Source organism: Giraffa tippelskirchi, chromosome 1 (genome assembly GCF_054371585.1).
Source record: "Giraffa tippelskirchi isolate mGirTip1 chromosome 1, T2T-mGirTip1v1.2.pri, whole genome shotgun sequence".
NCBI lineage: Eukaryota > Metazoa > Chordata > Mammalia > Artiodactyla > Giraffidae > Giraffa > Giraffa tippelskirchi.
This window is the reverse complement of record NC_137275.1, coordinates 26,825,895-26,851,007: the sequence shown is the minus strand read 5'-3', so window position 1 is coordinate 26,851,007 and position 25,113 is coordinate 26,825,895. Positions and strand designations below refer to the sequence as shown.

Sequence of the window (25,113 nt, the reverse complement as noted above, 5' to 3'; positions counted from 1 at the left end):
CCTTGAGAACCCCATGAACAGTATGAAAAGGCAAAAGGATAGGACACTGAAAGATGAACTACCCAGGTCAGTAGGTGCCCAATGTGCTAATGGAGATCAGTGGAGAAATAACTCCAGAAAGAATGATGGGATGGAGCCAAAGCAAAAACGATACCCAACTGTGGATGTGACTGGTGATAGACGCAAAGTCCGATGCTGTAAAGAGCAATATTGCATAAGAACCTGGAATGTTAGGTCCATGAATCAAGGCAAACTGGAAGTGGTCAAACAGGAGATGGCAAGAGTGAACGTTGACATTCTAGGAATCAGCGAACTAAGATGGACTGGAATGGGTGAATTTAACTCAGATGACCATTATATCTACTACTGTGGGCAAGAATCCCTTAGAAGAAATGGAGTAGCCATCATGGTCAACAAAAGAGTCCAAAATGCAGTACTTGGATGCAATCTCAAAAACGACAGAATGATCTCTGTTCGCTTCCAAGGCAAACCATTCAATATCACGGTAATCCAAGTCTATGCCCCGACCAGTAACGCCTAAGAAGCTGAAGTTGAACGATTCTACGAAGACCTACAAGACCTTCTACAACTAACACCCAAAAAAGATGTCCTTTTCATTATAGGGGACTGGAATGCAAAAGTAGGAAGTCAAGAAACACCTGGCGTAACAGGCAAATTTGGCCTTGGAGTACAGAATGAAGCAGGGCAAAGGCTAATAGAGTTTTGCCACGAGAATGCACTGGTAATAGCAAACACCCTATTCCAACAACACAAGAGAAGACTCTACACGTGGACATCACCAGATGGTCAACACCGAAATCAGATTGATTATATTCTTTGCAGCCAAAGACGGAGAAGCTCTATACAGTCAGCAAAAACAAGACCGGGAGCAGACTGTGGCTCAGATCATGAACTGCTTATTGCCAAATTAATTCAGACTTAAATTGAAGAAAGTAGGGAAAACCACTAGACCATTCAGGTATGACCTAGATCAAATCCCTTATGAGTATACAGTGGAAGTGACAAATAGATTTAAGGGACTAGACCTGATAGACAGAATGCCTGATGAACTATGGACAGAGGTTCATGACATTGTACAGGAGACAGGGATCAAGAAAATCCCCATGGAAAAGAAATGCAAAAAAGCAAAATGGCTGTCTGAGGAGGCCTTACAGATAGCTGGGAAGAGAAGAGTAGTGAAAAGCAAAGGAGAAAAGGAAAGATATTCTCATCTGAATGCAGAGTTCCAAAGAATAGCAAGGAGAGATAAGAAAGCCTTCCTCAGCGATCAGTGCAAACAAATAGAGGAAAAACAACAGATTGGGAAAGACTAGAGACCTCTTCAAGAAAATTAGAGATACCAAGGGAACATTTCACGCAAAGATAGGCTCGATAAAGGACAGAAATGGTATGGACCTAACAGAAGCAGAAGATATTAAGAAGAGGTGGCAAGAATACACAGAAGAACTGTACAAAAAAGATCTTCACGACACAGATAATCACGATGGTGTGATCACTCACCTAGAGCCAGACATCTTGGAATTTGAAGTCAAGTGGGCCTTAGAAAGCATCACTACGAACAAAGCTAGTGGAGGTGATGGAATTCCAGTTGAGCTATTTCAAATCCTCAAAGGTGATGCTGTGAAAGTGATGCACTCGATAGGCCAGCAAATTTGGAAAACTCAGCAGTGGCCACAGGACTGGAAGAGGTCAGTCTTCGTTCCAATCCCAAAGAAAGGCAATGCCAAAGAATGCTCAACCTACCGCACAATTGCACTCATCTCAAATGCTAGTAAAGTAACGCTCAAAATTCTCCAAGCCAGGCTTCAGCAATATGTGAACTGTGAACTTCCAGATGTTCAAGCTGGTTTTAGAAAAGGCAGAGGAACCAGAGATCAAATTGCCAATATCTGCTGGATCATCGAAAAAGCAAGAGAGTTCCAGAAAAATATCTATTTCTGCTTTATTGACTATGCCAAAGCCTTTGACTGTGTGGATCACAATAAACTGTGGAAAATTCTGAAAGAGATGGGAATACCAGACCATCTGACCTGTCTTTTGAGAAACCTGTATGCAGGTCAGGAAGCAACAGTTAGAACTGGACATGGAACAACAGACTGGTTCCAAATAGGAAAAGGAGTACATCAAGGCTGTATATTGTCACCCTGCTTATTTAACTTATATGCAGAGTACATCATGAGAAATGCTGGGCTGGAAGAAACACAAGCTGGAATCAAGATTGCTGGGAGAAATATCATTAACCTCAGATATGAGGATGACACCACCCTTATGGCAGAAAGTGAAGAAGAACTAAAGAGCCTCTTGATGAAGGTGAAGGAGGAGAGTGAAAAAGTTGGCTTAAAGCTCAATGTTCAGAAAACTAAGATCATGGCATCTGGTCCCATCACTTCATGGGAAATAGATGGGGAAACAGTGGAAACAGTGTCAGACTTTACTTTTTTGGGCTCCAGAATCACTGCTGATGGTGACTGCAGCCATGAAATTAAAAGACGCTTACTACTTGGAAGGAAGGTTATGGCCAACCTAGATAGCATGTTTAAAAGCAGAGACATTACTTTGCCAACAAAAGTCCGTCTAGTCAAGACTATGGTTTTTCCAGTGGTCATGTATGGATGTGAGAGTTGGACGGTGAAGAAAGCTGAGCGCCGCAGAATTGATGCTTTTGAACTGTGGTGTTGGAGAAGACTCTTGAGAATTTCTTGGACTGCAAGGAGATCCAATAAATCCATCCTAAAAGAGATCAATCCTGGGTGTTCATTGGAAGGTCTGATGTTGAAGCTGAAGCTCCAATACTTTGGCCACCTCATGCGAAGAGTTGACTCATTGGAAAAGACCCTAATGCTGGGTAGGATTGGGGGCGGGAGGAGAAGGGGATGACAAAGGATGAGATGGTTGGATGGCATCACCGACTCAATGAACATAGGTTTGGGTAGACTCCGGGAGTTGGTGATGGACAGAGAGGCCTGGCGTGCTGCAATTCATGGGGTCGCAGAGAGTCGGACACGACTGAGCGACTGAACTGAACTGAACTGAACTGAGCTTAAGTTTCTAGGGGATAGCAGGATTTAAAGAGATAAGAAATAAACTGAGGAATGTAATACACAGCCCAGAGACAAACTTGAGTTACAATGTTATCGTAAGGACACTTAAGAGGGAACTCTGAAGGACAACAATGATTTATGGAGACAGTAAATATGGGTGAGGGGAAACTGAAGATGTCATACCTCTGAACTAATGCTTTTGTAAAAGTATAAAAGAAAACCTGATGCTTAAAATAAACATGCAGCCCAGTGCTTTGAGCGAGAGACTGCATCATTTTCATTTTGCCGACCCCGTTCATCCCTTCAGGGCGTTTCCCTGGCTGCCAGAGCTGGACTCTGGCAGATAAACTCCATTCCAGCCCCAAATAATAAATCTTGCTATTTCCTGTCCTGAACATCTATTGACTTCCTTACTGGCCTTCTGTAAGTACCAGATAAATGCTAATGCTATCACCATCCCCTCACGCAGAGCTTTTATCTTGCTTTGTTTGTTTGATAACACTTTGATTACTTGTAACACATGCTGTGTGTGTCTCTATTTAAAAAAAATGTATGTACAAATGGACAGAGTCAAGAGGAATTGACACACAAATAAAAGTATTTCTGGTGCAAAATATGTGGAATGTAGTAAAAAAAAAACACTGGAAACTACACTATGGACAGCATTCAAAAATCAAGTTTTTGATTCTTTATTCTAACTCTTCTAGCTAAAACTTGTGACATCATGTGTGTGATACTTTCATTTGTGGTTTATACACTCATCTATGTACACTCATATGTATATATATGTGGGCTTCCCAGGTGACACTAGTGGTAAAGAACCCACTTGCCAATGCAGGTAGACGTAAGAGATGCGGGTTCCATCCCTGGGTCAGGAAGATCCCCTGGAGAAGGAAATGGCAACCCACTCCAGTATTCTGGCCTGGAGAATCCCATGGACAGAGGAGCCTGGCAGGCTGCAGTCCATGGGGTCACACAGAGTCAGGCACGACTAAAGCAACTTACCACACACAATCATATATATATGTATGTATACTCATCTTTAATACATATATATACATATACACAAACATATATATATATATTTATACACACACATGTATATGGAATCACTGACTAAATGGACATGAATTTGTGCAAACTCTAGGAAATAGTAGAAGACAATAGAACCTGGTGTGCTGCAGCCCATGAGGTCACAAAGAGTTGGACGTGACTTAGTGATTGAACAACAACACTCATCTATTGACTTCCTAAATTTTACTTCCATGAAACCATAGTCATCACGGTTTTATTCTCCAAAAAAAATTTATTTCTATATGCATTTCCATGGAGATGTTTCCTCTTTTCCTGTGTTGAGTTCCCTTTTTAAAACTTGTCGTAGCACCGTTTCTTCATATTGCTTTATATGATCATGGTTGCATTTATTTAATTGAGGCTTCTTCCATAAACATTATAAACAATTTTAAGAAAATAAAGATGAAAAACTAACTTAAAGCAATTTCTTAAAATCTTTTAAAAATTGCCCAAAGCCAATATTTTTAAAAGTGACTTAGTGTAACTTGAAATGATTTGAAATCATTGCAAATTGCTCAACTCATCCAAACCTTTGCTATAGATACAACAGAAGTTACCTAAAAACAGAGGGGAGTACACTGGGTAGATATTAATGAATGTCAAGTTAAGAGTTGAGAATGTCAGGTTAAGAGTTTTGAGTCTATCCAGTTTTGCATCTCTTATAAATCATGTCCTAACATGTTATACACAGTAAGGAATTAATAAAGGCCTCCACTTTTTGTGTGTCTTATCCTGAGCCTTTTATTTAATCTGACCCTCCCTCACATACTTCATACTTGGGAAATTTGTGCACATAGGTCAAATTTGAGATGGACTCAAGATAATTCTAATGGAATTAGAATTAACACCTGCACTGATTTCTGAGTAACAGGTGGGGGCTACACATAGCCTTCAGTGACTAGGTTTTGCCTCCATCTCTCCTCTCTCCCTGCCTCACAGGTTAAGCTCCAGATGTATGAATTGCTGTCTGTTCCAAGTAGACATGATATTCATTCTAACCTCAATGTTTTTGTACATTTGGCATCACCATCTGGAATGTTTCCCCTATCCTTTGATCTCCTGGTTCACATGGGGAAATTTCATGCATCCTTTATTAGTCCATCCTAAAGGAGAGCAATCCTGGGTGTTCATTGGAAGGACTGATGTTGAAGCTGAAACTCCAATACTTTGGCCACCTCATGCGAAGAGTTGACTCATTAGAAAAGACTCTAATGCTGGGTAGGATTGGGGGCGGGAGGAGAAGGGGATGACAGAGGATGAGATGGTTGGATGGCATCACTGACTCGATGGACATGGGTTTGGGTAGACTCCGGGAGTTGGTGATGGACAGGGAGGCCCGGCGTGCTGCAATTCATGGGGTTGCAAAGAGTCGGACACGACTGAGTGACTGAACTGAACTGAACTTTATGACTCAACTCAATTGGTACCTTCCCTCCAGAGAAGCTGCTCTGAAGCCCTTCTCTGAGAGTTTGGCCCATCCTCTTCAAGAACAAGACTAGGTATCCCACCTCTAGGCACCTACCATACTCTAGGCATACTTTTCATGTGATGTTCTAGGCCACTTCATAATTGTCTGTATATAAGTCTGCTTCTCCTATTAGACTGAAAGTTTTGTGATAATGGAATCAATCTTATTGTTTTTTTTATATTCCTTTAAGCTAGCTTGTTTCCAAACTCATAAATGTTAAGTTTAAAGTGAATAGATGGAGAGAAAAAGGGAAGGAAGGATTTAAATAGTGAAGAATTCAGTCTGTTAAAAAGATAACTTTAGAAGCAGCATGAAAGATGGAGGTATTTTTCAGGACTCTTTACCTGCATGTGGTGTAATCACAACTCAAATTGGCTAAACAAGGGAAGAGAATCTATTGTATATGACAGTGAAAGTCAAAGGATTTCTTGTTGTTTTTCAGTCGCTCAGTCATGTCCGACTCTTTGTGACCCCATTAACTGCAGCATGCCAGGCTTCTCTGTCCATTATTATCTCCCTGAGTTTGCTCAAACTCATGCCCATAATGGATTAGGTAGGACAAAGCTAGACTCAAGTTCACAAACAGCATCTCCAAAACTCTTGTCTGTGTAGGCTATGTCTGTGCTTTCCTCTGTGGTATTATATTCTCAGGCAAGCTTTCCTTAAGTCATGGCAAGACTGCAGATTTCCATCTTACTAGTTTAGTAATCCCAGCTAGAAGCAAGAGCCTCTCAGAACCTCTTAATTCCCTACGCTCCCGCACAATTGGCATTGTCTTATTAGCCAACCTTAACTCATTGGCTCCATTGTGAACCCATGTTGATGTGGGCGAGGACATAGATAGGAAGCAGGGAGCAGCAATGTCCTTGGGTCACAAACTCTCTGTTGAGCTCAGATTGAAGTCACTTTAATCACATGGACTGCCAAGGGCAGAGGCGGGGATTTCCAAAGGAAAACTAAGGTTCTGTTTTAAGAAGAATTTGCAGCCATGAAATTAAAAGACGCTTACTCCTTGGAAGGAAGGTTATGGCCAACCTAGATAGCATATTTAAAAGCAGAGACATTACTTTGCCAACAAAAGTCCGTCTAGTCAAGGCTATGGTTTTTCCAGTGGTCATGTATGGATGTGAGAGTTGGACGGTGAAGAAAGCTGAGCACGAAGAATTGCTTTTGAACTGTGGTGTTGGAGAAGACTCTTGAGAGGCCCTTAGACTGCAAGGAGATCCAACCAGTCCATCCTAAAGGAGATCAGTCCTGGGTGTTCATTGGAAGGACTGATGTTGAAGCTGAAACTCCAATACTTTGGCCATCTCATGCAAAGAGTTGACTCATTGGAAAAGACCCTAATGCTGGGTAGGATTGGGGGCAGGAGGAGAAGGGGATGGTAGAGGATGAGATGGCTGGATGGCATCACCGACTCGATGGACATGGGTTTGGGTAGACTCCGGGAGTTGGTGATGGACAGGGAGGCCTGGCGTGCTGCGATTCATGGGGTCGAAAAGAGTCGGACACGACTGAGCAACTGAACTGAACTGAACAGAAGGTGATCCAGTGATTAGGACTACACACTTTCACTATTGAGAGTGTCAGATTAATAGAGAAGTAAGACCCCCCCTGCTCCTGTGTGAAACCCTCCCCCCCAAAAAAAGAAAGAAAAGAAGACGGGTGGCTGCCAGTCAGGAGACAGGTAGAGAAAGCAGCAGACGTACTGATAGTAGAGCTTGGAAGGGGAGGTTAACACTGTTGTTCAACTGAGCATTCTTAGAAGGATGAGAGATCTTGGACTCTAGTAACTTGTTCAGTCATCTTCATTTTCTCCCTTAAGTGTAGAACTGTTCTACACAAACCACAGCTGTGAGGAAATGGGAATGGTAGCAGTGGCAATTATGTCAACAGAGCTCTCAAGGTGAGCTAGGACATAGCAGAGCCACACCACTCATTCATGCAGCCAATGAGTAAGGTCAGTGTTCAGCATGGAACAGCAACCTTAGATTCTGCAGGCATGTTACCTTGTATTAATCAAATCTCAGATACTCTTACAATTACAGAATAGAACGGAATTTAGAAAATTGAGCTTCTATTTTAGAGATGATTCCACTGAGTTCAGGATTGCATTGATTTATGGCTTGTGCATATAAAAGTAGCACTCGGGACACATGGAAAACAATAAATAATTTGCTTATCCTAATGAGTTTCATATCACTGATGCTCTTACAATTTTCTGAAACTTACTGTGGGGCTGACATGAATTAAATAATGGAAAGCATTGCATTATTAAAGGAAAAAAAATCCTTTTTTATTCCTTCCTGAAAGTAAATGATTTTAATTTAACAAGTTCCAGAGGTCATGTTCTAGATAATTCTACAGATAAAGACTTGATTCTTGACATGTCTCATCCTTTTGGCTGCTGTTGTAAGTAAGCTGAAATTCTACTCTTCCTCGGTATTTATTCACGTCACTACTTTGGGTTGGGTCTGGGAATCATTACAGCTAATACTTTTCATTGTTTGAGCAACTGTTAATGCCCAAGGCAGATAGACAGTCATTTCTTAAATATTTTCTCATAAATGAATTGGGAAATTTTTTTAGTCTTATTCATATTTTGTATGAGAAGTAATCGAAAGCAACAGTGGATTTTAAAAATCTATTCCAAGATTCTCAAATATGGATGCATTCCCCTTACAAAATTTCTAATGCTGAAAAAAATTAAAGATAAATTAAGAAATGTTTCTCTGAAATATACATACACACACACACACACACACACACACACACACATATATATATATTCTGTTTACAGCATAGGTTGTTGTGTTTATTGTGGTTGTTGTTTAGTTGCTCAGTCATGTCTGACTCTTTGCAACCCCATGGACTGTAGCCCACCAGGCTCTTCTGTCCATGGGATTGTCCAGGCAAGAATACTGGAGTGGATTGGCATGTTGTGTTTATGTAAGTAACTTAATCAGGTCAGGCTGCTATAACAAAATATCATACACTGAGCGAGTGAAAGTCGCTCAGTCGTGTCCGACTCTTTGTGACCCCATGGATTGTATAGTCCATGGACTGAATTCTCCAGGCCAGAATACTGAAGTGAGTACCCTTTCCCTTCTCTTGGGTTGACTAGGCTTAAATAACAAGCATAATCATTTTGATGAAGGTAAAAGAGGAGAGTGAAAAAGCTGGTTTAAAACTCAGCATTCAGAAAACTAAGATCATGGCATCCAGTCCCATCAATTCATGTCAAATAAATGGGGAAAAAATGGAAACAATAGCAGGCTTTATTTTCTTCAGCTCCAAAATCACTGCAGATGGTAACTGTAACCATGAAGTTAAAAGACACTTGCTCCTTGGAAGAAAAGCTATGACAAATCTAGACAGCATATTAAAAAGCAGAGACATCACTTTGCAGACAAAGGTCCGAATAGTCAAAGCTATGATTTTTCCAGGAGTCATGTACAGATGTGAGAACTGGACCATAAGCGAAGACTGAGCACTGAAGAATTGATACTTTCAAATTGTGGTGCTGGAAAAGACTCTTGAGAGTCCCTTGGATACAAGGAGATCCAACCAGTCCATCCTAAAGGACATCAGTCCTGAGGGTTCATTAGAAGGACTGATGCTGAAGCGCCAATACTTTGGCCACCTGATAGAAAGAGCTGACTCATTGGGAAAGATCCTGATGCTGGGAAAGATTGAAGGCAGGAGGAGAAGGGGATGACAGAAGATGAGATGGTTGGATAGCATCACTGATTCAATGGACAGAAGTTTGAGCAAACTCCAGGAGATAGTGAAGGACAGGAAAGCCTGGCATGCTGCAGTCCATGGGGTCGCAAAGAGTCAGCCACGACTCAGGGACTGAATAACAACAAATTTCTCACATTTCTGGAGACCGGGAAGCAAGATCAAAGTATCTGCAGATTTGATATCTGGTGAGAATCCTCTTCTGGTTTGCAGGTAGTGAAATCACCTTGCTTTATTCTAACATCACTGAGAGAGACAACCAGTTCTTTGGGTATCTTTTGCTATAAAGGCACTAATCCTACTGTGATGACCCTATCCTTATGACCTCAAATAAATCTAATCACCAAAAGGCTCCACAGTCATATACCATCTCAGTGAGGTATAGGGCTTCGACATAGGAATTTTTGGAGGGCACTAACATTTAGCGCATAACAGTAAGGTTGTAAACACTTCTATTTTATTTAGCAAATGTTTATATCGCACTTAGTATGTGCTACTCTTTGGACACTACTGAGCACACACTCTTCTAGAAATGTCAACACATTTCATATTCATAACAATTCTGTGAGGCAGGCACTATCATTAGCTCAGTTTAACAGAGGAAGAGCAGAGCAGGGACAGATTAAATAATTGCCCATGATCCCACGGTCACGCGGCAGGTAAAGGTGCAGTTGAGATTTCAGCCTTGACAGCCTGATTGACAAACTCCCTCTGTTCCTGAGGCAGATCCTCTTCCTCTGCTCCCCAATCCTTCTCACAGCATCCACAGAACATCACACATATCCCCAAGGTCCTTAACTACTCTGGAGGCTCAATTTAGACCATCTACAGTTTAATCCAGAAAGGGATATTGAAACTGATGCTGAAAGTGAGAAGGCCTCAGTTACACAGAATTTGAAATGTAAGTACATTGATAGTTGATGCCCAAGAGGGAATTAGTCCAAAGAAACAGGCTAATTCAAACAACACGGAGTGAAATGTACCAGTAATCTAGTATTTGTGTCCAAAGCCATATCTGTTTGCTGCTTAAAGTCAGGAATCTTAGGCGCTCGCTTTCTGATCTTAAGATCTTTTCTGCCCACAGACAGGCCTAGGAAAGGTAAAGGGACCTCTTGAGCCCAACGTGGCCTTTTATAATACCTGATATCTGGGGTGAGTGAAAACACAGTGTTCTGTATAACAAAAAGTGGTGCTCTTGGAATCACTAAGTTCCAGAATTTCGAAGAGAGGACAGATAAGAGATTACAACACAGTATCCTAAAATAAACAGGGAATCAACCCATTTAATAGTCAGGTCCCTGGCCCTCGCCCCCAGTCCATATCTCAAAACAAAACAAAACAATGGCACTAGCGTGATTTATTTTTGATCCTAGAACATCAGGAATTAGACAAAGTTTCTTACATATAAACTGAGATGACAGATGTTATTTTAAACAGTGCTTTCATTTCAGGGATTCATAAAATCTACAAAACGCAAATTAAAGAGAAAGAGGAAAGACAGACAAAACAAACAAACAAACAAAGGCTGCCATTCTAGCCTCAACTCTTTCAATCTCCAAAATAGAAGTGTCTTTGAAAGAAATTAACACCCGCTAAGCTGTGGTGCAGTCCCCATACTAATTAGTCTGACAATGCGCTGACAACCAGGGGTGTCCGGGCGCCCACGCACCCATCTCGGCCATAGGTAGACCCAGCCTAGCGGCGACTCATTCCCCGAGTGGGGATTTGGTCACAAAGAGGACACCCCGCGTGCGTGGACTCCCCGGGAGGCAGGCGGGGCCAAGCCTTCCTTCCGGACCCGGGAATGACCCGCGCATCCGGGAATTTCCCGGGCCCAGGGCTGCCAATTCCCGCCCCAACCATGGATAAAAGGGGTTCGCTCGGCTGGGGAGCCACAGAGTCCGCTCAGCCAGCGCTGCCGCCAGCCTTCCCGCAGCAGGCACAGACCCTGAGAGCTGAGCCCCATGGCCCGAGCCGCGACCGCCGCCGCCCCCCAGCTCCTCCGCGCCGCGATGTTGCTCCTGCTCCTGGTGGCCTCCGACAGGCGCGCAGCAGGTGAGACCCGGCGCCCGGGATCCCCTGGGCAGGACGGGGACGGGTGGGTACCCTTGGGGACAGCCCCTAATCCACTCTGTCCTTCCCGCAGGGGCGCCCGTAGTCAATGAACTGCGCTGCCATTGCCTGCAGACCTTGCAGGGGATTCACCTCAAAAACATCCAGAGCGTGAAGGTGACGCCCCCGGGCCCCCACTGCGGCCAAACCGAAGTCATGTAAGTAGAGCCACTGTTGTCCTTATCACTCCCGCAGTCCGGATGCCCCAACCTAGACTTACAGCCCGACCTCCTGCCTCACGTGGATTTTCCCTTCTCTCTGCAGAGCCACTCTCAAGAATGGTCAGGAAGCTTGTCTCAACCCTGAAGCTCCCATGGTTAAGAAAATCATCAATAAGATGTTAAACAAGTAAGTCATGGATTTTATTCCTACTTGCAACTAGAGCCATTGGTCTCAAATCCCGGCATCTACCTCCTGAAAAGAGTATTTGATAAACCCACAGTTTAGTTGTAGGACTAAAAATCATTATTATTTCCCCATTAAATTTGATGTGCTCTAGTGTCAGAAGGCTATTTCCAGCTCCCTCTGCCCTGATCCTCCTCTCCATCCCCTTTCAAATGAGCCTGTATGTTCCTAAAAGATTAAGTAGGGCTTTCCTGGTGGCTCAGAAGATAAAGAATTCACTTGCAATGCAGGCGACCCAAGTTCAATCCTTGGGTCAGGAAGATCCCCTGGAGAAGGGAATGGCTACCCACTCCAATGTTCTTGACTGGAAAATTCCATGGACAGAGGAGCCTGGTGGCCTACAGTTCATAGGATCACAAAGAGTCAGACACAACTGAGCGATTTCAAAAGATTAAGTAAATTTAACCAGAAATGGTAAAATGCTTCCAACCCATTAAAGAACAGATGTTGTTTACTTCCACTCCTCAATGGTTTCTACCTGAAAAATAGAGACCCGGGTTTTGGGCAACAGGGACCTCAGAAACTTAGCAGTGAAGAGCAGGACTTTGCAGTGAAAGCTCCTTGAGTTCTAGGATGCCTGTGAAAGTTTTTTAGTCCCTTTGAGCAGAGCTGGGCCAGGGTGTGCATGCAGTTCCTCCTACCTTGGGGCCTGTAAAAGAAGAGTAGCTTTCCTCAGCACCTGTAACTCTAACCCTTTTCTCATTACAGGGGCAGCACCAACTGACCTAGAGGGAAGCAAGAAGTTCCTTGGTGACAGTTCCTGAAAAGTGGTCTCTGCTCTTACAGGAACTGAAAATGAAGAAGAGAATGGCTGGTTTCCAGGGACAGCTAGAAAGGACTTGATGTGCTGGACTATTTTATCAGAGTTCTATTTATTTATATATGTATTTATTTTTCAAAGCTGGTGTTTTAGTCTTTTACATGTTAGTGTTTAAAGATGTGATTATGTTAAATCAAACATGACTCAGTCCTGATTGTTATTTAATATGAAGATGATGAGTTTTAAATGTTTTGTTCAACTGATATTTATTGGAAGACCATAAAGTTCCAGGCGCTATGAGAGAGGTGGAGGGGGTGAGTGGGAAAGGGGAGTTCATACAATTAGACAGTGAAATCACTATTAGAATCAGGGAAAGTACGTGCACTTCTATTTCTGTACTTTTTTAAAAAGAATGTCGGTTGTTATTTATTGAAATGATTTCATATTATGTGGTCAACATTTTTATGTTGAAATTTCCCTTGGACATTTCATGTCTTGCTTGTAAGGCATAATGCCTTGTTTAATGTTTACTATGTGGTGTTTCTCTTTGTTTTGGAACAAAGAAGTTAAAACTACTGTTACATTTTTTAAATGGTATGAAAATAAACGTTTTGCAAAAAAAAAAATAACATGATTAGGTTTTGTTTTATTCTTCTTGATCTTTAGTTCCTACTGGGTGCCCAAGGTATTATACACTTAGGCTTAGGTTGTGCCTAACTTTATGTCAACTCCTGGCTGTTATTCCCTTTTTTTCTCTAATTTGAAAAGTAATATTTGATACACTACCTTCCTCAACCATTTTGAGAAGTCTAGTTTTATAAAAAATATTGCTTTTTTTTTCCACACTGACCAATTTGTTTTTCAAAATTAGTTCTTTATAAACTGTTGAATTTTTATCAATATTTCAACAAGGGTTCCTATTAAATTGTTTTTATAAGTGATTTTTCAAACAGCTATGTAATTCTTTTCCTTTTAATGAAGCTGGGAGAAAAAGATAGAAAAGTAGATTATTCCTAAGAACAGGAGCAGTTTGTATTGTTTAAAATGACAATAATAATGGTTAGTAGAGATAAATACATACTGTACAGTAAAATATATGACAAAAATAACAACGATAGGGAGATAAATAGATTTATAATACAATGTATTATAAAATATAATACATTGTTAGAGAAAGCATTAAAGAAAATTGCAATGTGGCATAATATAGTAATTTTTAGGGCAGCCACTAGAAAGAAAATGCAAAATTTTAGATTTAAAAATATTAAAAGGGGAGAAAATGGAATAAAAGAAAGTACCTTTATAATACATAAGTAGACAAAAATTAAGGAATAAAGGAACAAAATAATAGATGACACAGGGAGAAATGGCTTCCTTTCAGAAGGATTCCTAATAATATAAGTAGAGCCTCCAGAAGGTGGGGTTTAATTCCAACCCCCCTACACACACCAGAGTTTGGGCTGGACTTAGTGACTTACTTCCAAAAAGAGATAAGGAAAAACAAAAAACAATAAACTTCCGGTAGAGAATCTGTCACTTAACCTAGTGATTAAGGTTATTATCACCACTTATACTTGAATATCACGTACTCATATGATGTGATGAGTAGGACACTTCATGTTCATGATATTCTTACCCCAAAACAATAATCCCAGTGTAATCATGATAAAATCATCCTAAAAATCCAAATGCAGGAACATTGTATAAAATAACTCATGAGTATGCTTTAAAACTGTCAAATTCATGAAAGACAAAACTGAGAATCTGTCACAGCTCTAAGGAGACAAAAGACACAGGACTTAATGCCATGTGGTATGCTGGATTGGATCCAGGAATAGAAAAAAGACGTTCATGGAAAGTGGTGAGACCCAAATGGAGGCTGGAGTTTAGTTAACAGCAATATGCCAATGCTAATTTCTTAGTTTTGACAAGTGATTATAAATACATAGGATATCAACAAGAGGAGACATTGGGCCAAGGTCCACAGGAACTCCTTGTGTTACCTATACAAGTGTTTAGTAAATCTAAAATTATTCTGGGGCTTTCCTGGTGGCTCAGTGGTAAAGAACACACTTGCCAATGTAGGAGATGTGGTTTTGATCCCTGGTCCAGGAAGATCCCACATGCCACGGAGCAAGTAAACCCATGTGTAACAATTACTGAGCCTGTACTCTTCAGCCTGGACGCCACAATGACTGAAACCCGTGCTGCAACTTCTGAAACCCGCTCACCATAGGGCCTGTGCTCTGAAACAAGAGAAGCCACTGCAAAGAAAAGCCCATGCGCAGCAACTAGACAGTAACCCCGCTCGCTGCAACTAGAGAAAAGCCTGAGCATAAATGAAGACACAGCACAGTCAAAAATAAAGTAAAAATGAGTAAATTAATTAACCTTGAAAATTATTGCAAATTGAAAGTTTATTTTTAAAAAGATAAGACATTAAATCCAAATATATTAGAAATTATAGTAAATTGAAATGGGATAAACACTCAAATTAAAAGTCAAAGACCATAGGCTGTGTAATTAAGACAAAAAGAATCAATGTTGCTTAAAAAAGGCACACTTTAAACATTAGGACCCAGATCATTTGAAATGAAAAGAATTAAAGCATTATATCACGCAAAAATCCAACTGAAAGAAACCTGGCATCAATATATTGATGTATTAATTACTTATTAATTTATTATTAGTATAAATTATTGATATACTTGTTCAGTTCAGGAGTGTTCAGTCGCTCAGTCGTGTCTGACTCTTTGTGACCCCGTGAATCCCACGCAGCACACCAGGCTTCCCTGTTCATCACCAACTCCCGGATTCCACCCAAACCCATGTCCATTGTGTCGGTGATGCCATTCAAACATCTCATCCTCTGTCATCCCCTTCTCCTCCTGCCCCCAATCCTTCCCAGCATCAGGGTCTTTTCCAATGAGTCAGCTCTTCATGTCAGGTGGCCAAAGTATTGGAGCTTCAACTTCAACATCAGTCCTTCCAATGAACACCCAGGACTGATCTCCTTAAGGATGGACTGGTTGGATATCCTTGCAGTCCAAGGGACTCTCAAGAGTCTTCTCCAACACCACAGTTCAAAAGCATCAGTTCTTCTGCACTCAGCTTTCTTTATAGTCCAACTCTCACATCCATACATGACTACTGGAAAAACCATAGCCTTGACTAAATGGACCTTTGTTGACAAAGTAATGTCTCTGCTTTTTAATATGCTGTCTAGGTTGGTCATAACTTTCCTTCCAAGGAGTAAGCGTCTTTTAATTTCATGACTGCAATCACCATCAGCAGTGATTTTGGAGCCCAGAAAAATAAAGTCAGCCGCTGTTTCCCCATCTATTTGCCATGAAGTGATGGGACCAGATGCCGTGATCTTAGTTTTCTGAATGTTAAGCTTTAAGCCAACTTTTTCACTCTCCTCTTTCACTTTCATCAAGAGGCTCTTTAGTTCTTCTTCACTTTCTGCCATAAGGGTGGTGTCATCTGCATATCTGAGGTTATTGATATTTCTCCTGGCAATCTTGATTCCAGCTTGTGTTTCCTCCAGCCCAGCATTTCTCATGATGTACTCTGCATATAAGTTAAATAAGCAGGGTGACAATATACAGCCTTGATGTACTCCTTTTCCTATTTGGAACCAGTCTGTTGTTCCATGTCCAGTTCTAACTCTTGCTTCCTGACCTTCATACAGGTTTCTCAAGAGACAGGTCAGGTGGTCTGGTATTCCCATCTCTTTCAGAATTTTCCACAGTTCATTGTGATCCACACAGTCAAAGGCTTTGGCATAGTCAATAAAGCAGAAATAGATGTTTTTCTGGAACTCTCTTGCTTTTTCAATGATCGAGCAGATGTTGGCAATTTGATCTCTGGTTCCTCTACCTTTTCTAAATGCAGCTTGAACATCTGGAAGTTGATGGTTCACGTATTGCTGAAGCCTGGCTTGGAGAATTTTGAGCATTATTTTACTAGCATGTGCTGCTACTGCTGCTACTAAGTTGCTTCAGTCATGTCCAACTCTGTGCCACCCCATAGACGGCAGCCCATCAGGCTCCGCCGTCCCTGGGATTCTCCAGGCAAGAATACTGGAGTGGGTTGCCATTTCCTTCTCCAGTGCATGAAAGGGAAAAGTGAAAGTGAAGTCGCTCAGTCGTGTCCGACTCTTAGCGACCCCATGGACTGTAGCCTACCAGGCTCCTCTGTCCATGGGATTTTCCACGCAAGAGTACTGGAGTGGGGTGCCATTGCCTTCTCCTAGTTTGAGCATTCTTTGGCATTACGTTTCTTTGGGATTGGAATGAAAACTGACCTTTTCCAGTCCTGTGGCCACTGCTGAGTTTTCCAAATTTGCTGACGTATTGCGTGCAGTGCTTTCACAGCAGCATCTTTCAGGATTTGAAATAGCTCAACTGGAATTCCATCACCTCCACTAGCTTTGTTTGTAGTGATGCTTCCTATGGCCCACTTGATTTCACATTCCAGGATGTCTGGCTCTAGGTGAGTGTGAGTTAATGGTTGATATATTGTGCATGCATGTTAAGTTACTTCAGTCATCTCTTTGCAACTCTTTGCGACCCTACGGACTTTAGCCTGCCAGGCTCCTCTGGTATTCTCCAGGCAAGAATACTGAAGTGGGTTGCCAGGCCCTCCTCCAGGGGATCTTCCTGACCCAGGGATTGAACTTGCATCTCTTACTTCTCCTGCATTGGCAGGTGGGTCCTCTACCACTAGCACCACCTGGGAAGTCCCTGATTGATATATTAATTACAACCAAATAATATGTTAAGACTTATGAGATAAAGAAGGCTGATTTAAAATAAAAAGGTGGCAATTTTACAAGGGACAAAAATACTTAGCGAACTTAATAACATTATCAAAATATATAAAGCAAAATGGAGAGAAACTAAAAGGTGCAATATATGAAACCACAGTTACAATTAAAGGTTCTAACAAACTTCTCTCAATATTTAGTAGACAAAGCGGTGAAGAATCAGTAACAATATAGAAGAGTTAAACAACATGACCAAACAATCTGGCCTGAAAAAAACACATGGGCATGCTTCACCTAACAACTGCTTAAACCATATTTGGTTTTCCAGGACACAGATAACATTTTCTAAAAGAGATTGTATAGGAGTCATAAAGAATGTATCAACAAATTTTAAAACCTTGAAAAGTTACAGAGGATATTCTCTGATCATCAAGATTTTTATGATGATTATAACTTTTCTAGCTGAAATATGTAATAACATATCACTGTACGTGATATGTTTGCTGTGGTTTATAACTCATCTCTCAACTTCCTAAATTTTGCTTCCGCAATACATCAAGCTTCAAAACAGGATCATCATGCTGCTTTCATGCCCATCATAGCCAAGAGTGGTAAAAAATATTTCCACAGAGACATTTCCTCACTTCCTATATCTATTCCTTGACATATTCTTTGGTAATTTTGGCATTTCTGTATTTCGTTGGCTTATACATATGTGATGTACTTTAATTACCTCCGCAAAAGTTTAAAAAACAATCTTACGAAAATGTTAAAGACAATCTTAAGGAAAGTCAAAGTTTACACTGAAATCTATTCTTTAGAAACTTGGAATAATACCAAACTTAATATATTACTTGGTATTCAGAGATAATTGAAATGAATTTAAATATTCAGAGATTTTGAAATTGTCAGGCTGTCTTTATGACAGGAACAGAAGGTAAGACTAGCTCTTTTGCAGAAGAAAGTACGCATGAAGAAGAACTTCATGTTTCAGCTTGTTCCACTACGTATCTTTTGCAAAACTGACCACAATCTCTTGCATAAATACATTGCATGTGCTTTATAAATGCTCTTTGACTTAATATTTCTGACATAAAACTGATAAATTGTCAGATATTTCTCCAGTAAAGATGGGTTTTTGCAAGACCAGCAAAGAATTGCAATTTGAAGTCTGCAACCATGGCAAGCTCCACGCAAGTCCCCACGCGGTAAGGGAAGAAGAACAGTTTTATAGAAAGGAACAAGGAGTTGGGAGGGCTACAGTAAACAAAAAGTCCATGGATTTTCATTGACTGAGTCTTTGCAGGGAAAGGAGTCTTATCTTCTTTCTGTTGGGCTCAGTTCTTGTTGTAGAGTGTGAGAGCTCCCCCTTCTGATCACTCTATTCTATTTAGATTTCTATGAAGTTTCTGCTTATTATTATTATTTATTATTATTTTTACAATATCTACCACCCCTCCTTTTCTGCACACACTGTGAATCTTAGGTTACCCTAGCCTTTCCTCCTCCCCATGGTAGACAGCTGATAAAAGTCACAATGTAGTCTGTGCAAGAAGGCTATAGAAACACCTTGAGGTGCATGGAGAGACTTCCCAATGGAGGTAACATCCAAACTGGGTCTTGATGGAGAATCAGGATCCTATGAGCACATGGCCTCCAGTGTCCCAGCCCTGCCACCTCCTCTAGCCTCTTTTCGCCTCTTCCTGCACATAGAGTGAGCTCTAGATGCAAGACACTTGCTCCCTCAGTACTCACATGCTCTTTTCAATAACCATGCCTTTGCCCACTTTATCCTCTCCTGGAATGCTTTCCACCCCTCTGTGTTCCCCATTTACCTGGAAAACTCCTTATTCTTAAGATTCACATGAGTGAGCACTTCTTTCAGGAAAACTTGTCTGACAACTCTCATAAACCCTCTATAAGACTTGTACCTTGGGAATGGTTTGCCATGGTACCTTTTCCAAAACTTTTCTATTTTTAAATTCATTTCCTAATGCATTGAGAGTTAGATGGTAGCAGAGTCTCTTATTCCTCTTTGTATTCCCAGCACCAAACTTCATTCCCACCTTATAAAAGCTGAAAAAATGGGATTTCCCTGGTGGTCCAGTGGTTAAGAATCCTTGCTACCACTGCAGAGGGCACAGGGTCAATCCCTGGTAGAGAAACTAAGACCCCATATGCCACAAGGCCAAAAATATAAATAAATAAACATAATATTTTTTTAAAAAAGCTGAAAAAATAACCATTGAAAATGAAGAAACAAATGGAGAAAGAAAGGCATTAAATTTGAGTTGAAACACCCTCCTTTTTAATAAGACAATTCTAGCAGTAAATAGAGTCAGTAACAAAAAACCTAATTTGAATTGGGTTAATGAAGAGGGACTCATTTGACCTATGAAACTAAAAGACTCATGAGTAGATGCAATAAAGCTCAGTGCTGCAGTTCAAAACTTCATAACAGTCTCACTCTGGATCAGGCTGCTTTTCTCTGTGCTGGCTTCATTTTAGGCAAGCTCTTCTCAAGCACGGGCGAAGTTTTAAATTTCTGCTCTACAGGAACAGAAAGGGTTGGGTTCTGTTCAGAACCCACAGGAAGCAAGGGCTTTTTTATTTGTTTTTCTGACCATTTCTTGACAAAAAGACTCCAGGGATTTTTCTGACTTGGCTAGGCTTAGGTTACTCATCACTCCTGCACCTATAGAATGGCTTGTGGTTGGACCCAAACTGGAAGGACTGACCAATATCACCTTCAGTCATCAGTTCACTCCTGGAGCTTTAAAGCAGGGTCACTCTACCTGAGCTACCCAGATTGGGAGAAAGAAAAATGGTTCCCACAGGAAAACCAAGGTGTTGTAACCAGAAGCAGAAGGAAAGGGCTCAAGGCAGGCAGAAATGACAAATAAACTAGAGACTGGACCAGGGGCATGACACTGATAATGGATGAATGCTGCGGACTGAAGAAGTGGATGGATCCAGGGATTTATTGCTTCTAACATCTTCATTCTTCTCCCCTCTGTGCCAGAATCATTCTACCCAAAGTAATCATTGCGGCAAGACAGGGTTGGCAATTATGGGCACAACTTCCCAAGGCCGGCATGGGGAGAGCAGCAGAGCACAGACCATTCCTGAAGCTCCATCATCTGGGGATATAGCACTAACTCTGGAGGTTTTTTTTTTAATATTTATTTATTTGGCTGCACGAAGCTTATGTTGCTGCACGTGGGATCTAGTTCCCTGACCAGGTACTGAACCCAGGCCACCTGCATTGGGAGCCCGGAGTGTTAACCACTGGAGCACCAGGGAAGTCCCACAATTCTGGATTTTAAAGCAGATTAGATAATGTCAATCAAATCTGCATAATGCTGTAAATACGGTAGCTCAAAATGAAATTTAGTTACTAATTCTTTTAATATAGGGTTGGTTCTATACTTTTAAAACTGGTGATTTCCTTAGTTGAAAGTTTGGGCATATACATTTGCCATTCAGCTCATAAAATGAGTAATTAGTCAAGGAAGATGTTTTTTAAAACAAGAAGGGAAGAACTGGGTTACTTTAGTAGGTTTCAGAATACTATTGCTTTTAATTTTTTAATTTTTTTCTTTTGTTTTTGGCCGTGTTGTGAGGCTTGCAGAATCTTTTTTCCCCAACTAGTTATGGAACTCAGACCCTCCACAGTGAAAGTGTGGACCAATAGACCATCAGGGAATTCCCACATTATTGCATTTTAAATGATCTGAAAAATAATATAGTGCCATTAAGGATTAAAATTTGAGAATTGATATATTAAAGTAGAAAAAATCTTTTGTGCTTTATTTTGTAAGCAATCAATATTCATTAAGCAATGTTTATTAAGACAATATACAAAGTCTTAGGCATAAAGTTGAAGATAATTCTACAAATATGATGCTGCTTCTTGATATGTTTTATCCTTTTGGTTACTACAGTGTTTTGATTCTCTATTCATTCACCCTGAGTATTGGCTTATGCCAATACTTTGGTTTGGATCTGGAACGCATTAGAGCAAACAGTCTCTGATTTCTTAAGTTATGAAGAGAGTAAATGTCTACGTAATCTCCAATTAATGCTGAAAGCAAAATATTTTAGATAATAAAATATGACAAAGTGCTCAAAGTCAGTAGCAAACTGTGATCCTTATTTCAGCAAATAAGAGCTGATGGTAGTGCTCAATTCCCTTCTGGGAAACTCTCAGGGTGGAGTCATTATTCCTGACCTAATTTTTGAGTTGAAGTCCACTGATTTGGAAAATCAAATTGCTAGATGAATAGATATGGATTTTATTAAATTCAAGTATATATTATTCATGACACAAAAGAAAATTCTTGTTGTTGGTGAAACAAAACACTGGAGACTCTTGAGCAGTTGGCTATTTTCAAGTTTTAGGAAAGGTGAAGTTAAATTATTCAACCATGAGGATAACAAAACAAGACTGCTCTTCTGAAGTTAACTGTCATTTGTTTCAGGAAAAATAAGTAATTTTTTATTGTGGAGTGGCTAAAGCTACACTGCCTGAAGCTCAAATTCTGAATGATCTTAACTCTGTTTTGATTTTCCAAAAACTTAACTACTAATCACCTACTGTTGACTGGAAGTCTTACCAATGGCATAAACAGTCAATTAATACATATTTCATTTAGTCACTAAGCTGTGTCTGACTCTTGTGACCTCATGGACTGTAGCCCACCAGGCTCCTCTGTCCATGGGATTTTCCAGGCAAGAATACTGGAGTGGGTGGCCATTTCCTTCTCCAGGGGATCTTCCCAACTCAGGGAGAGAACCCGAGTCTCCTGTGTTGGTGGGAGGACTCTTTATACCACTGAGTCACCAGAGAAGCACATATGTATTATACACTTTATTCTTAAAATAAAGTAAGCTACAGTAAAGAAAATTAGGGCACTTTTATTAGGAAAATTTTAACAAAGAGAAAATACATTTACATTACTGTACTGTATTTATTGATACTGTAAGTTTGTCATATATTTATAAGATGAATCATCTGTCAGTATCTCCATCAACATTGTCTTATTTAATACAAAACACTGTAGATGTTATATGTATTAATAACATGACTCATCAAAAATGAAAGATAATGTAAACATTCATATTTAATTACAGATACAATGATTAATACATTGATAACAAGGAAGCAATATGATTGCTTTGTGGTAGCTTAGTGTAATTGATACAATTGCTTCACAGTAGCATAGCCTATATTCTAATGAATGAACCATTATAAAAACCTTATGGCCAACAGTATTACAGTCATATTCATAACATAGTATTAGAAACATTGTTACATTTTTTTAAAAATTTACCTGTGATGATAGTTTCTCTAATTGTGAAAAAGAAAGGCATACTGTATGGTAATGTAATAAAAGCAAAGATATAAAACAGGAAGAAAGCTAATACCTTAATTTTATATTAAATATCACTCACCTTATGCCTATGTAAGAACAGACTTGTGTTTACATGGATTCGATCCATTTGTGACATAGCAACTTTTCCCTAGTTTTTTTGACATTTCTAGGCTACATGGTTAGTCTGCAAGTTTTTTTCAAATTGCCACAAATCTCCAAAATTTTTTCCAATATGTTTATTGAAATAAATCTGTGTATAAGTGGACCTACGCAGTTTGAGCCCATGTTGTTCAAGTGTTAAGTATTGTTGTTCAGTTGCTGTCATGTGTGACTCTTTGCAACCCCATGGACTGCAGCATGCCACTCTTCCCTGTCCTTCACTATCTCTCAGAGTTTGCTCAAACTCATGTTCATTGAGTCACGTGTCAAGTATATTTCCAATTAAGAATCCCAGAAAAATAAAAATAACGACAGTATCTAAGTAAATTCTCAATTATTGCAGAATTACTCATATTTTATAAGCCTTAGGTCATCTTTCATTCCCTACTCTTTTTTAAAAAATTAAATTTCCTGTTCTTTTTCTCAGGACTGTACTGACAAAAAAATGTAAAGACAAATCTTTATTATAGTCTAGTTATTCATAATCTTTTCTAATAAGATGATAGATCTTCACTTTTATTCATATTTTGTAGTTGAAATAACTAAAACTAGAATTATAAGATTACTCAACAAACTAGATAACAAAAAATGTACTCTATTTTCTCTTAAGAAAAAATACGCAAACATTTTATGTTGGAAGAGTTTTTGTTTTTATTTTGGTTTTTTTTTTCCAATAATTCTTTTCTCTTTGTGCAAACAGATTAGTTTCAGCTTAGTAATATGGAAAAAACAATTTCTATTTTAGTTTTTTAAAAATTATGTATAGCATTTAATATGTACAGGTGTTTTCAAATGCTAATACATTTATTCATGGTAACAGCCAGTTGAAGTAGATATTCCAGTTCATCTCCATTTTACAGATGAGAAACTAAGGCACAGACAATTAAATGCCATGGACCAATATTTCCGAGAGCTGAAATTCCTACTTTGCCGCCTCCAACAGAGACCTGATCTGTGTCTTTACCCATCCTTCCAAACTCCCCTCCTCTCTCTTGCTTACCACTGGGTATCCCAATACTTTTAACAGATCTGCATCCAGAATCACACCTAAACCATCTGAACCTACCTAAGCATAATCCAACAAAGGACATTAAAACTAACGGTGAAAAATAAACTACACAATTATGAAGTCTTCAATCAACTGCTTGAAGTGTCTTTTTAGAAATTGGTACAAATAAAATAAGACAACAATTATTTCTCTGGAAGGAAATCAAATCATTGGAAGCAGAAAAGTCCATATAAGATGAAGATAAAATGAGATTTGTGACCATCAAACAAGTAAATGGTATGAAATTCATGATTTTAGCTCTTAGATACTTCACAGGAACACCTGTTTTTTTTTTTTTTTTGGTTAGAAGAGCGAAGGGTGCTACTCTCACTACTGGCACTAGGTATTCCTCGCCCCTCAAGCCCACACCCCGATTCCAGTGACCTATTTTGTTCTTGAACAAAACTAGAAACTGGACCGGGACACACCTTTTCCTCCCTGGAACAGGTCCAAATGACCACTCGTCCCTTAGTTCATGGATTAATCAACACACTCTACACATAAAAAGCTGGTATTCGTGAATCTACTGGAGCTCTGGAAGTTCCAGAATTTCACCGGGGAAGGAAGCTTTGTAGGATTGCGATACTTAGTTGCAATGTAAACAGAATTAAACTTCTGATACTGGTCATCCCCTCACTTACTGCGGGGATAATATGACATGAAGTATGATTTATTTGTGCTCGTAAAATACCAGGAAGTAAGAGAACATCCTCATGCATAATTTGAGACGACATGTGCTTTAAGAGTGTATTTATGCAGACGTGGATAAAAATCATCAAGTCCCAAGATACTTAAGTGTAAGTAACACGTGGAAAATCAGTTCTCTCTGCGTCCCTTCTCCCTGGCCTTAATTCCCTCAATCTTCATAACTAACGTTTGTCACGATGCCTGTCTCCTTTAAGATGTGACACCACTTCTTGCAAGGCGACTCACCCCTCCGTGGGGATTTGGGTACGGGGATGACACCCCGAATGCGCAGATTACGCGTGAGACGGGCGGGGCCGCGCCTTCCTTCCTTCCTTCCGGACCGGGAATTTCCCTGGCCCTGGGGCTGGCAACTCCCATCCGATCAGGGTAAAAAGGGTTCGCTAGGGTCGGGGAGCCACAGAGCCCGCTCAGCCAGCGCTCCTGCCAGCCT

General features: G+C 40.2%; 1 protein-coding gene across 1 annotated transcript; it reads left to right on the top strand.

Moving 5' to 3' along the window:
- The first annotated feature begins 11,239 nt into the window (after window positions 1-11,239).
- On the top strand, window positions 11,240-13,248 carry LOC145543995 (growth-regulated protein homolog beta-like). The gene is made up of 4 exons (XM_081586767.1): window positions 11,240-11,400; window positions 11,492-11,615; window positions 11,722-11,805; window positions 12,571-13,248. Exons 1-4 carry the CDS (start codon window positions 11,310-11,312, stop codon window positions 12,584-12,586), a joined length of 315 nt encoding a protein of 104 aa, XP_081442893.1. The 5' UTR covers window positions 11,240-11,309; the 3' UTR covers window positions 12,587-13,248.
- The last annotated feature ends 11,865 nt before the right edge of the window (window positions 13,249-25,113 follow it).

Coding starts and splice junctions, on each gene's coding strand:
- LOC145543995 (XM_081586767.1), top strand. CDS start 11,310: ATGGCCCGAGCCGCGACCGCCGCCGCCCCCCAGCTCCTCCGCGCCGCG. Junction 11,401..11,491: donor CTCCGACAGGCGCGCAGCAG/GTGAGACCCGGC, acceptor TCCTTCCCGCAG/GGGCGCCCGTAGTCAATGAA. Junction 11,616..11,721: donor TGCGGCCAAACCGAAGTCAT/GTAAGTAGAGCC, acceptor TTCTCTCTGCAG/AGCCACTCTCAAGAATGGTC.